The sequence below is a fragment of the Pseudorca crassidens genome, chromosome X (genome assembly GCF_039906515.1).
Source record: "Pseudorca crassidens isolate mPseCra1 chromosome X, mPseCra1.hap1, whole genome shotgun sequence".
NCBI classification, from domain to species: domain Eukaryota; kingdom Metazoa; phylum Chordata; class Mammalia; order Artiodactyla; family Delphinidae; genus Pseudorca; species Pseudorca crassidens.
The window spans coordinates 13289216-13302737 of NC_090317.1; the positions used below are offsets into that span (position 1 = coordinate 13289216).

The 13522-nt window shown below is 38.6% G+C and overlaps 1 protein-coding gene across 9 annotated transcripts in view; it reads left to right on the forward strand.

The window, feature by feature from the left end:
• The first annotated feature begins 486 nt into the window (after nucleotides 1-486).
• Nucleotides 487-13522, forward strand: part of MCF2 (MCF.2 cell line derived transforming sequence) — a 72925-nt gene continuing 59889 nt past the window's right edge. For 6 of the 9 annotated variants that reach the window (XM_067722497.1, XM_067722498.1, XM_067722502.1 and 3 more), the window contains exon 1: nucleotides 9318-9684. In XM_067722497.1, the coding sequence (XP_067578598.1) occupies nucleotides 9634-9684 (51 nt within the window). In that variant the 5' untranslated portion in view covers nucleotides 9318-9633. Of the gene's footprint in view, nucleotides 517-4764; nucleotides 4880-6240; nucleotides 6332-9317; nucleotides 9685-13522 lie in introns of those variants that run through there. The other 3 variants (XM_067722495.1, XM_067722494.1, XM_067722496.1) reach the window with 1 other exon arrangement.

Genomic DNA, 13522 nt, shown 5'->3' on the forward strand with positions numbered 1-13522 from the left:
CTTTCTCTGGGTTATTTTGAGTATCCAATGCAATAAACGATCCGAAAAGTGCTTTGTAGTCGCTAATAAAGCTTTGCAGAGTGAAAGGCATTGTTAGAAGTAAAAGACACTATGCCAGTGTCTATGTGACTATCTACCCTTTAGATAAATAAATCTGGATGTCCTGGAGTTTGGACCTTTGCCCCTGGCTTTCTGGTGAGTGAAAGTAGTTTATGTCCCAGGCGTAGATTGTGAGAACGAGGACACTGGTCCTCCTTACCCAGTGATATTGTCCAGAGTGTGATTTCTTTCTTATGTGGCTGAGAGGAGAAGGTCAGCAGTGCTTCTGGGGATGTAGATCTGCGGGACCCCCAGAGTTCTTTTCGGCACGATAAGAAATCACGTGTGCGTTTCTGGCTGTCCTCTAATGTGCCCGCTGTTTCTCTCCCTTTCTCATTTGTCACATAGAAACCGAGGTGCTCCTCCGTGTGAAGGACATCAGCCATTTCTTAATGCAAGACATTGCCTTCCTGTCTGGTAAGTAGACTTTTTCATATATTTAGACCAGATAAATGTTTGAATCTATTAGCAAAGTTAGTTTGGTCCCTCTTATATAAGTGGCTGTATAATTTTTATATTTTAATAAACATTCATACATTGTGCATGTAGTTGCTAAAAAATGGACATTTAGAGAATAACTAGAGGTTTGAAATATGTTTAGATATGTGATTAAAACCAGTCTTACCAGTCTTGTATATTGGACGTTTGGGCAAGTCTTCAGCAATCTGTGATGGGTGAAAGTGGAATACATCTCCTAGGTGGGTGCAGGCTGAGTGAGAGGGTAACCACTCAGGTGGCTTCTTTGAGGTTTCCCCCTCCACCATAGCTCTGATGACTTAAATGTTCATTACAAATGCTGCAAGTCACCCTAATTAAGCATCATGTATTAAGTTTTTTTTAAAAGGATTTTATTTACACATGATAAAAAAGTTTACTTTTCTATAATATGTATAGGTATTTGTATATGTATATGTATTCGTATATAATTTCTAAAAATTGTGATGAAATACACATAACATAAAATTTACCGTCTTAACTCTTCTTTTTTCTTCTTTTTTAATGAAATTTTATTTATTTATTTATTATTTTTATTTTTGGCTGCATTGGGTCTTCATTGCTGCATGCGGGCTTTCTCTAGTTGCGGTGAGCCGGAGCTAGTCTTCGTTGCAGTGCGTGGCCTTCTCATTACAGTGGCTTCTCTTGTTGTGGAGCACAGGCTCTAGGCGTGTAGGCTTCAGTAGTTGTGGCATGCGGGCTCAGTAGTTGTGGCACATGGGCTTAGTTGCTCCACGGGCATGTGGGATCTTCCTGGACCAGAGCTCGAACCCGTGTCCCCTGCATCGGCAGGGACTCTCAACCACTGCGCCACCAGGGAAGCCCATGGAAGCCCATTTTTAAGTGTACATTTCAGTGGCATTAAATACATTCACATTGTTGTGCAACCATCACCACCATCCATCTCCAGAACTCTTTTTGTCTTATAAAACTGAAACTCTGTACCTGTTAAAAAAATTACCCCTCATTCCTTCCTCCATCTAGCCCCTGGCAACTACCATTCTACTTTCTGTCTCTAGGTATTTGACTATTCTAGGTGCCTCATATGAGTGGAATCATTGCTGTATTTGTCTTTTTTGTGACTTGCTTATTTCACTTAGCTTAATGTCCTCAAGGTCTTTCTATGTTGTAGCGTTTTTCAGAATTTCCTTCCTTTTTAAGGCTGAATAACATTCCGTTGTATGGATGGACCACATTTGTTTATCCATTTATCCATTGATGGACACTTGGGTTGCTTGCACCTTTTGGCTATTGTGAATAATGCTGCTCAAAAGCATTACATATGTTTAGAGATATAGCAATGGGAAACCACCCTTGTCTTTTTAATTTGGTCAGATATCTAGGGAAAGCTTTGCCTAAAGACAAGCAGATTCCTTTCAGGTGTTCGAGTAACTTGAACTATGCCATTAAACTTTATATTTATTGTATTACACAGATAAGAATTTACGAGTGTATGCATTGTTTGCATGAAAATCCTTCTTAGGTGTTGAGAGTACAAGAGACCATCTTATTCCTTTTAAGTAGTTTAATTATTTCTCCTGAAATGATACCTACATGCTTGGTTTACTAAACACACATTTACTTTACAGATGATCCTAATTGGACACTTCAATCTGGCCTCTGCTTTAATGATTATAATTAGCGGTAATTGTGGTGACTTAATTAATGTGGTTTTATGTTTTATTTTATAAGTGGTATAAATGTGTGGTATGCTTTCACTGTTGAGATTCAGGGATTTTACTGAAGCTTCTTAGTGTTTTTCCAACTGTGTTCCAAATAGAACCACCCTCAGGACCTGTTCCCAGACCTAGATCCCGCTCCACAACTTCTTTCCTTATCTGATTTTTCTAGTTGTTTTAAAAAATGCTTATGCCTGTCGTTTCTTTTGAAGAAAGGGTTCCCATTGGGAAAAATACTGAAAACCCCCAATTCAGAATATAAATATCTCCCTTGTTCTTTTCTCGCATGTTTATTACCTAGTATAGCACTTGTAGATACTCAGCAGTAATAACGGTTTATAGGTTAGTCAATGACAGTCTGTCCTTAACAAGAACAAACATTCTTTCCTTTGACAGGTATAGTTTGCCTAAGTGTTGCTTGGCAAGTCTAAGTTATATTATATATAATATATATATATATAGAGAGAGAGAGCATTATATGTTATATATTATTTATATTCCTAGTTCTACGCCATACAGTACCTATAGAGGCCCTTTGTTTCATGATTGGCTAATCTCTTGGTTCAGAGTTGTACAGTTTCTCCTTTGAGTTCCTTTAAAATTCTTGGGTGGGTGCCCTCATTTTCCATGATTATCTTTCTTCATCCTGCTCTTTAAGTCTAGAATGTTATAAAGATTTATCGTCATTTGATTTATTACTTTGGTCTAGTTTGATTCAACAGATATTATGGGAATGGGGACCTCCCTTCAGTTTCCGTTGGTAAAGATTAAGGCAAGGAATGAATTTGATCTTTCCCAAGTACACTCGTGTAGAATATGTGTTCTGCTTTTGTTGGATGGAGTGTTCTAGAAACGTAAATTAAGTCACAGTGCTGAGATTGTTATTCGGGTGTACTGTTTCCTAGTGAACTTCCTGTCTACTTGTTCTATCACTTATTGAGAGGGGTGGTGAAATTTCTGACTAAAATTCTGGATTTGTTTATTTCTCCTTGCAGCTCTATCCATTTTTGTTTCATGTATTTTGAAGCTCTGTTATCAGATACATAAGCGCTTAGGATTGTTATGTCCTCTTGATGAATTTACTGCTGTTTGATTATCAAATGATCTTCTTAATCTTGATTCTGAAATCTTCTTTGTCTAAAATTAGACACCTTCCTTTTGACTACTTAGCATGATATATCTTTTTCCATCTTTTTGCTTTTAATGCATTGTGCCTTTATATATATATATATTTTTTGTGCCTTTATATTTAAAGTGTGTTTCTTGTAGGCAATATATAGTTGTGTCTTGATTGTTTTATCCAATTTGACGATCTCTAACTTTTAATTGGGGTGTCAAAATCATTTACATTTAATGTGATTATTCATGGCTCAGTTTAAACCTATCATTTACTGTTTGTTTTCTATTTGTCCTATTCTTTGTTTTTTTCCCTCCATTTTTGCTTTCTTTTGGAATTAGTTGCTTTATCATTCTACTTTCTCTCCTTTGCCTTTGTCATAGTTTTATTGCATATTGAATATTTTTATATCCTGTACCTTTATTCACTTAAATTTAGCCAAACAAGAATGACAACTAAACCTCTCAAAAAAATTCTTTTAGCAAGCTAAATTCAAAGGCCACAGTACAACTTTTCCCCTAAAATAATCTTTCAACTTCCATTTAGCACTAATATGCATTGAGCACCCACTCTGTGCCCAGGTGTTAGGCTGACTACAGAGTGGGACCTTAGGCACATGTAAGGCTCATCCCTGCACTAGGTGGCTTTCATTCTCAATCCTCCAGGCTGCGTAGAGGGCTGTGGAGTGGGGTGCACACTGGATTTTAACCCATGGAGAATTTGTGGTCTTTCTTTCTTTGCATTAGTAAGATTCCTATTCCATTGCTTATATTGTTTCTTCCACCAATCCGTTAGAACATCACTTATTTCCTATAGTTTGTATCCTATACTCTTCATGCTCACCATCACTCTAAGTGGTCAATTTTATCAAGGTTTCCACTTGTTATCAAGCTGTCAGTGACTCACTTGAATTTAGGCTCATAGCATTGGTATAGAAACAGTTATTTCCCAATACCCATGGTTGTCCAATATGAGTGATCAGCTCTATTTTCAACTGCATTTATTATACACATTCTGTGAAATTTTTTCTCATTTTGCCTTCTCTACTCCCTCCCTCCCCTCTTTCTTTTTCTTTCTTCCTTCCTTCCTCCCTCCCTCCCCCTTCTCTTTCTTCCTTTCTTTTCTTCTTTCTTTCTTTCTCTCTCTCTGTCTCCCCCCCCTTTCTTTCTTTCTCCTTTTTTATTTCAAAACCATCCTGCTACTTTTTAGACTTCAGCAGGAGCATGGTGCCGTTTTGGTTTCTGTGGAGATCATCATCCTTATAAAAGTTGCATTGGCCCCAGACTGTCTTCTAACCAGCCCTCTCAAATCTAAAATCCTCTTTCTTGCATTGTTGTCACATAAATGCTAATTTGTTTTTTTATACTATTTTAGGTGGCCGGGGAAAGGACAATGCTTGGATCATTACGTTTCCGGAAAATTGTAATTTCAGATGCATACCGGAAGAGGTGATAGCAAAAGTGCTGACTTACTTGACGTCTGTTGCAAGGTACAGCATTTCATTACATTTTTTTTCAGTTTGCTTTCTATTGGCAAGCAAATTTCTATTGAATGTAGTAACAGGAAAATGGTGTTTTAGTGTGGCTTTTGTTATTGTAAATGATCATAAGACTCACCTTCAGAGTAGATAAGAAATAACTTAGAAGGGGAAGCTGACAGCTACCTAAATTGCTATAAAAATTATACTGAGAAAAAAAAAAAAAATTATACTGAGGGCTTCCCTGGTGGCGCAGTGGTTGAGAGTCCGTCTGCCGATGCAGGGGACGCAGGTTCGTGCCCCGGTCCGGGAAGATCCCACGTGCCGCGGAGCGGCTGGGCCCGTGAGCCATGGCCGCTGAGCCTGCGCGTCCGGAGCCTGTGCTCCGCAACGGGAGAGGCCACAACAGTGAGAGGCCCGCGTAAATGCAAAAAAAAAAAAATTTTACTGAGGCTCTATGAAAACCAAATTGGGGGCCTAGAAGTATTTGTCCCCATGCAGAAGAAGATAGGTTAAAAATGATGGTCATACATAAAGCCTTTAATTCGCCTAAAAGGAACTCTCACTAGCCAGTAGCTAGACAGCTATTCTTCATTTCTTCCAAGGATAAAATAAGAAGACTGAAAGTTAAATAGACTCAAAAGTGATATTGGAATGGATTAGGAGTTACTTGATATTAGAAATCATTTGAGATGAGAATGCTTTAAGGGGAAAGTTTCAGATGCTTCCTTAAAGATTTTATTTAGGTTGAAAACAAATTTTTTAAAGGAAACATTTTCTGGTTATTAATCCTGAAGACAAAGAAGGCAGGAATCTAAAATCATAATATTGTGAAGAAGCTCATGAACAAAAATCAAATCCCAGAAAACTAAATTTACACGGCACCCCTTAAAGCTTGAAAGTGGTCTTTTTAGGGCAAATAAAAGTTTTATTATCCATTACACTGCCTTCCCTCAAGGAGCAGGCAAGAGGTAAGAATATGTATTTAACAGTGTTTTTCTGAATGAATGAATGGATCATTGACTCCTGATGGATTGCCGTGAAGTTACATCTGACGTCATGAAGGACAGCTGTCTATAAGGTTTTCCCATGCCCCAAATCATAGTATTCCGAATCCATTTTAGTGGCCTACCTGCATGACACTATTACTTGCCTATTTAAAAGATTGACATTAGTGACAAAAAAGAAATTTTAAATAGCGAGTAGTGGAATATGGAATTAAATTGGCTTTCCATTGTAGCACTTTGTGATAACTTTCCAAATCTGTCTTCAGGCAAGACATCACATGTAAATGAAATAATCAGAAGTAAGGACATATCTAGCAAAGTTGGGTTATTACTAAGAAAAACAGAGTATTTCCTCTCATCTTGTAGGCAAAATGAATCTGACTCCCGATTTACCATTATTCTTGATCGAAGACTGGATACCTGGTCTTCTCTCAAAATCTCTCTCCAAAAAATCTCAGTGAGTACCAATTTATTCTACAGTAACTTTTTTTTTAAATAGATCTTTATTGGAGTATAATTGCTTCACAGTGCTGTGTTAGTTTCTGTTGTACAACAAAGTGAATCAGCCATATGCATACATATATCCCCATATCCCCTCCCTCTTGAGCCTCCCTCCCACCCTCCCTATCCCACCCCTCTAGGTGGTCACAAAGCACCGAGCTGATCTCCCTGTGCTATGCGGCTGCTTCCCACTAGCTAGCTATTTTACATTTGTATTCTACAGTAACTTCTTGACTTTGTTTTGCATTATGCTTTCTGTTTGTGGGTTACAGCTTATTTTGATACTGATGGAGACAATAAAAATAGATGGAATGGGGAGGTGGAAAACTAGAGAGGCGAATTGGTAGAGGAGATTGAGCTAACCAACTCTACCCAAAATAAAACCTAATAGGAAAGAATGGGTAGTTAATGGTTCAAGTTGAGTGAGAAGTGATTCATGGTCCCCTATGCCTTTCAAAGCAAGGCAGTTTTTTTATGAGAACTGCTTTAAAAATGGAAATAGCTGTGTTGCTGTATACTCATTATATATGGAAAAGTATAAAGAAGAAGGTTTAAAACAATAGTCAATAATCGAACCGTCCAGAAATAAGCACTTTTTAACATTTTGGTGTGTATCTTTCTAGACTTTTCTTTCCCCTGGGGTAGAGAGGGAAGGGAGTCACCTGCAAAATGACATATTGTCCCTATTGGAAGCTAGTCCCCAGCTCTCCAAGACCCAGAGAGAAAAAACAGTTTCCCTAAAGGAGACAATATGAGAGATGCAATCCTGCCCACAGCCAAGATGATCTCTTACATTATTATGCTCATCTGCATATTGTCTGACACTTCTCTTTCATAGAAGAAGAGGGAGGTGAGGAACCCATAGACTCCTCCCGAGCTGGTAAGAGTGGGGCTGTCTGCAAAAGTGCCGTGCAGTCAACTTCCTCTATCAGACCAGAATAGCTGGGAATCAATATATGTTTTTCTTTGAGAGTCCAATGTCATCAGCCATCTGAAATTCTTCCTTCGTCTCCGGACTCACGCGGGAGGCCACAGCCAGCAGAGGCAGTTGGTTTAGTTGTGAAGACAAGACAAAAATGTAGGTTGTTGGACTTCTGAGCCAGTGTTCATTTTGCTCTACTAACTTGCTGACGAGTGTAAGAAATACACTGGCACTCACATGGTAAAATGAATGAGATCATTATTCTTCTCATACCCAGTATGAATTATTCCTCATCTTGGGCAAGTCAGCAACGTAGTTTTTTGTTTATTTTTTACAACAGAAGTGTTTAATCCTAAGCAATGAAGAGAAGAGTTAATACCACATTCATACAAGTTACCAAAATAAAATAGTAAAACCTCGATTTTGTATAATACATTTTTGCTTTTTCAAAGGCATTCACATTTATTAAGTAATGTTGATTCTCTTCGTTTCCTGATTAAGTCCTGTGGGCAGGTATCATTATAATTGTCCCATAGATGAGGGAATTACATTGATATACGCATTTTGGAAAGATTACATGTTGAATCCAAGGTCAGGAGCAAGAATTGAATTTTCATGAACTGCAGTTGGTGACCTTTCCACCTGCTGCTTCCTATCATTTTCCAAATGACATGTGGATAGACAAATACATTAAATTTTTTTTTAGAAAAAGGTAAAAATTCCTTTGGAGAGAGTACATCTGGCGTCCGGGTACTATTGAGCTCTGTCAATGGGCTGAATCATATAAAAGGCATTTATTGTGCCCTGGCCTTTAGGATCGGTCCTTGGGCTTATTGAGCAGACTTTAGTTTATGACAATAATCGATTATTTAATACTAAATATAGCACTTGTTACAATAAAACATTTTTTTATCACCCAGCCCAGCGTTTTTTCTTTTGGCCAAAACTACCTGCTTGATGAGATTAATTTTCATTGAGTGACTGGTTGGCACATGGCATCAGTTTTTTGGTAAAGTTTTATTTTTATTTATCAAATAGATTGCTTAGAACAGAGGTCTTGTTTTTCCCAAAAGAGAAATACAAAATTGGGTCTTGATAGTATTGATTTGGGGTCAACAAAGGAATAATGACTTTGTTGACCCCAACAGAAAGGGGAGGTGGTGCTCCCCTTTCTGTTTCCCTAGGGAATGCTCTCTCAGGGGGGAAGTGTGAAGTATGCCCAACAAAGAGCTTTGAGCCCAAGGTCGCTTTACTTGCATAACAGTCGGGCAGGAGTGGGAGGTGGGGGGACGGCAGGTGACGATGACATGTAACTGGCTATAGATTAGTTTAAGCGTTGTTTCTTTTTAGCATTTTAAATGTTTCTGCTTATGGTAGAGCTTCTATACCCATACTCAAAAGCACATTAATTATATCTCAACCATTAATAGCCATTGGACACTGTTTGCAATAGAGGTAAATATTGAATGCAAGCCAATTTCAAGAACAAAAGTTGACATTCAGAAAGAATTTCTGGTGAAAATGGCCATTGTATAGATAGGTCTAACTGTCTTCAGTACATTATTTTAAACTAGTGTCTATGAAGTAATTATATAATTCAATTTGAAGATCTTAATTTCTAGATTCCAAAAGAAACTACGCAGTTAGGCTATACTTCATAATGATAAGAGACGAGATTTTTTATTTTTTAGTTACACATTTTGGGGAAATGTTCATTTGGGAGAGCATCCTATCCATCTTAGAAAGTTTGCACGTTCTGCTCTTTCTAGATTATCATCAGGACAAAATTTCACAAGCTATTAACCTTTCACAAGGCTTAAACCCAGAATAGAATTTAATTAAAAAAAAAACAAACAGAATTGAATTTCAAGTTACAGACCAGGGTAGGACAAGATTAAAGATATCAGTTAATACTACCTTCACAAAGATTCTTAGCATTCCACCTTAAAAATCAAATTGCGCAGAGGAGAAAGCCAGTCCCATCTAGCCCCTAGGAGGAGAGTCATTTTTTTTTCCTTCCTCCACTCCCTGGACGAGGCTGATCTTCTTGAGCAGTCCAGCACCAGCTAATCCATGAGGTTCAATCAGGCTAAGTAATTGGGGGAATGTGTCGACTCTGAATTACAATGAGCAGCAGGGAAGGCTCTGTCAGCTGACGAATCAGGGATAGTGGGTTTTTTGCAGCGCTGCCACGGTGGTAATGGAAGCAGCTACGGTAGCTTTGTTTGATAGAGATTTTTGGCTGCCGCTTTTAAATACTACCTAAGAAGCGGCTCATATTTCATCAATGTGGCATTGACAATTGGAAAAGAAGAGTGTTATTGTGTACAGGCGAGATGGCAGAAGCAACTCCCCCGAGAGGCAAGATGAGGTTCAGAAGGAATGCGGTAAGGGCTCTGCCTGCAGTCCTGGAAAGCCTATTCCCAAGTTCAAGTGCAGGGATGCGGCAGCATGGTGCTATAGCACAAACTGCTGAATGGGGCTTTTAAGGACAGAGGGCGAGAATGGAGTCTTGTGTTTGCATGGACTGCATTGATGTGATTCCTGTGATACGGACATAGGGGAATGTTAAGGCCAAGGAGGTAGAATGTAATTTCAAAATCTAAACGTGATCGAGTTTATGAGGAAGCACCATCCGTCATGGTACTTGTTCAAGACTGTATGAGCAATTTTGAATCGTTGGACAGAGTAGCTTTAAGTGACCAGTTAAAATAATATCTAACAAAAGGATTCGTCCTTCCTTTCACCATGGTCAAGTAGAGTATGATATCATGGACAGACCTGGAGACGACTTCATCAGCATTTAAAAAGGCAGCCCTTCCTGGGTGTTACCGGACAAGTGAAAAAACGTTGAAGTCTGATGATCTGAAATCTTTCTGATTTCATTTCTTCCCCATATTCAAACTTGAAAGACGCAGATTTCTAGCCTGTTGACAACTGTTTCTTAAAGGAAAAAAAGTGACTCACTGTTCTTGATAAGCTAGACTCTCCTTTCAGATACATTTTCAAATTTTCCCATCGTTGGTTCACTTGTATACTAAATTCCCAGCAAATTCCTGAAGGGATATTTAGATGTATTTTGGAGAGATACAAAGTAACACTAGCTAATTTGATAACTAACTGGTCATCAGCAAGGTTTTCAGGGCTACTCTTTTTCTTTCAAAACTTAAGGTAATATTCTTGATGTTATGATTTAAAATATAATACTTGCTTATTTAAATAATCAAGACAACACACAAAAAATAAGAAAGTGAAAATCAGTCATAGAAAAAAATGACACTTGGAATCAAAAGTAAGATCAGGGAAATAAACCAGTAAGAATTTTATTGTTGTTGAATGACAGTAACATCAATGGGTGAGTAAACGGTTTATTTTCTAATAAAGCTCTTGGCACAAAATGGTATATTAAAAATTACAGTTTAGGATATGAATCTTTTGTCTCCAGCTCTACACATGATTTTGTATTATGGGAATAATAGCTTCAGACTTTTAACAGACAATTCATGGTGCACAAGAGATGCCTGTGTATATGCTTTGCAATACTGGGTGCAACTGACATTAGTACTTATGTTATCAAAAGTAATTTACTTAAGCTTTCAGAAAATTCCTAATTCCTTTATGTGCATAGATGTTTTCTCAGTTCTGAACTTTGTTTCGTGTAGATGCACATCCCTTAATATACACACAAATTAATACAGCACACAAGTACTCAGTGAATAGATATATCTAGTACTGTGCCACACACAACATGGGTTACAAAGGTAAACATGGAATGGCTACAGAGCTGAAGGAGCTTTCAATCTAGTAGAGAAGGTAGGACATGTTCATAAATAACTATTAAATAACTATTATGAAAGAACTTCTAGTTGGTAGGGAAGGGCTCTCAAAGGAGATGACGTTTGTTTGGACCTTAAGGAAGAGCATATGTGTCTATTACCTTTCTTGGTTTCTTTCTTCTCTTTTTCTCTCAAATGAATTACTTTAAGTGGTCCCTATGAACAGCTAGCTTGAAATGAAATTGATTGGATTAAGCCTGAAGCCCAGAACTATGGTGGAAGACAAATTTGTTCTGCTTGCATGCATAGGGGCTGGCCAGAGTGAAAAATTTGCAACTCAGTTGGTGACACCATAGTTTGACTTGGAAGGATCTCTGGAGTTGGGCTGATTCTAGAGGCTATGATAGGTAGCACCTGGAAGGATGGTAGCAGTGGATTTAAAGTCCAAAGAGAGGCTTAAACTGGCTACTTGGTGGAAATTGCAATGAGTGTGAACAAGTGAGGGGGTTGAGAATGGATATGGGACAAGAAGGGCGAATCACAAGGAAAAGAGTATTGCCTGGGACTGTCCCACTCCTGAGATCCCTTGGCAAGTTATTTGGCTATCTGTGGAATAACCCTTCCTTTCTGTACCCTTTAAGGGTGGGGTATGTGGGAAGAGTGCGGGAGTAGCTCATGGCCTTGGAAACTCTTCTCTGTAGTTTGAGGTCACGAGATGTTTCCCAACTTATTCTAACGTGATGGTGTGGACCTTATCGAGGTCAGTCACATTGCCAACAATTCAGTATTTTATATTCTGTAACAGTTATATTCTGTAACTATAACAATATGAAATTATAATAGTTTTGTTCAGTAGGCTCCACGATGCTAAATTGTTTCAAACATTTGTTTTTCTGTTAGTATTTGTCCTATTTTCTAGATGTCAAGGTCAAGTTATTCCTAAATGCCAGGCAGCAAGTCTGAGTTTGCATTCAGCCTGTGCGTTAAGTACGTGTCCTGGGAAGGGTTAAGGGTCCTGGAAAGAGCTTGTCCTTAGCATTCAGACTGGCCTGGTTTCCCTCTTATTGTGACTGCATTTCTCTGCCCTAAAGATGCAAAGAAAAAGCTCTAGGAATATAAATTGTTTTCATAGTAAAATAATCAAATTTTTATGTGGCATCAGCCACTGTAAGCGTTTTTAAAGAAATAACTAGAATAACTGAAAAGCGAGCAGGGGGTGTATGAATTGCCTGTCTGAGATGCCGCACAAAAGAATATTAAACAAGGTTAATTTCCAGACTTCAGTAGTGAAAAAGCGATGCCTTTTGTCATTGTTATTGCTGTCCAAACTGCCGTGAGGCCATATAACTGGGTGATCTGAAGACAGGCATGAGGAGAAGGGAGTAAATGTCTTCTCCAGGAGGGGAAGGGGAGAGAAAACGAATTCTGTGCACCTTAACTTGAAGAACCGGGCGGAGCTGCTGCCGAGGGCTGGGGTGGGGCCGTGCTCAGAAACGGGAGAAATGGCTCTGCGCCCTATGAAGACAGGCGGCATGTTCATTTTTACTGAGGCGCCTTTAAGCAGTCACATGTTGGAACTCCAAAAAAAAAAAAAGCCTGCAACCAGTGCCTAAAACCAGTGCTGTTTCCTCTCTCATGCTGCATGCTTTTTTTTGGTAAAGAAGAAAGCAATAAAAGAAAACGAGACTGACCCTTGCTCACATCTTTTTGCTTTTTTGACAGGCTCTCAAAAACGATTTATAGTTTGAAAATCTAGGGTTTGATTTTGGAGAAAATAGGAACTGTGCCTTTTCATGTTTATATAACCATCCAGATTAGAGATCTTTAAGGCAGCATACCAGAGAATGTAGAAATGTAGTTTCCCCAAACCGAATGGGAAACCTCAGGGGGCTTGCGCTATATTTGCTATATGTGCATCTGATCCTGTTTATGATATGTGATATGCTATTTGAATGTTCATTTCAATAGCGGCTTTAAAATAGATTATCTTGAATCTTTTAGTTATGCAGACATCTGTATATAAAGAATAGAATCTGTCTCTATACCTATTTGTATGCTCACATGCAAACACATGCAGACTGACCCTAAAGCCAAAATGGCCTTTCAGCTTAAAATTTCTCAAGAGTGCCCTGTCCCCTCCAGATTCTCATAGCCAGCGATCACAGCCAGAGAAGTGGACAGAGCGTTGATACTGGCCCAGGTTCAGATGTATGAAGCTTTAGTTCCAAGGTTGCAAACTGGTAGTCCATACATGTGTTTTGCTGAGACCATCCAGTGCTTTAACAAACTTTCCATTTGTTTCCCATCTTTGAAAATCGTGTTTCCCACAGAAGTCTGGATTTCTGGCTTTTGAGAAATCACAGATTAGGCAGAGCTGGGCCCACCTTCCCACATGACAGCGTTTAGCTGGAACTGACTAGTTGTGAAATGAGGATAAAAGAACCTATTG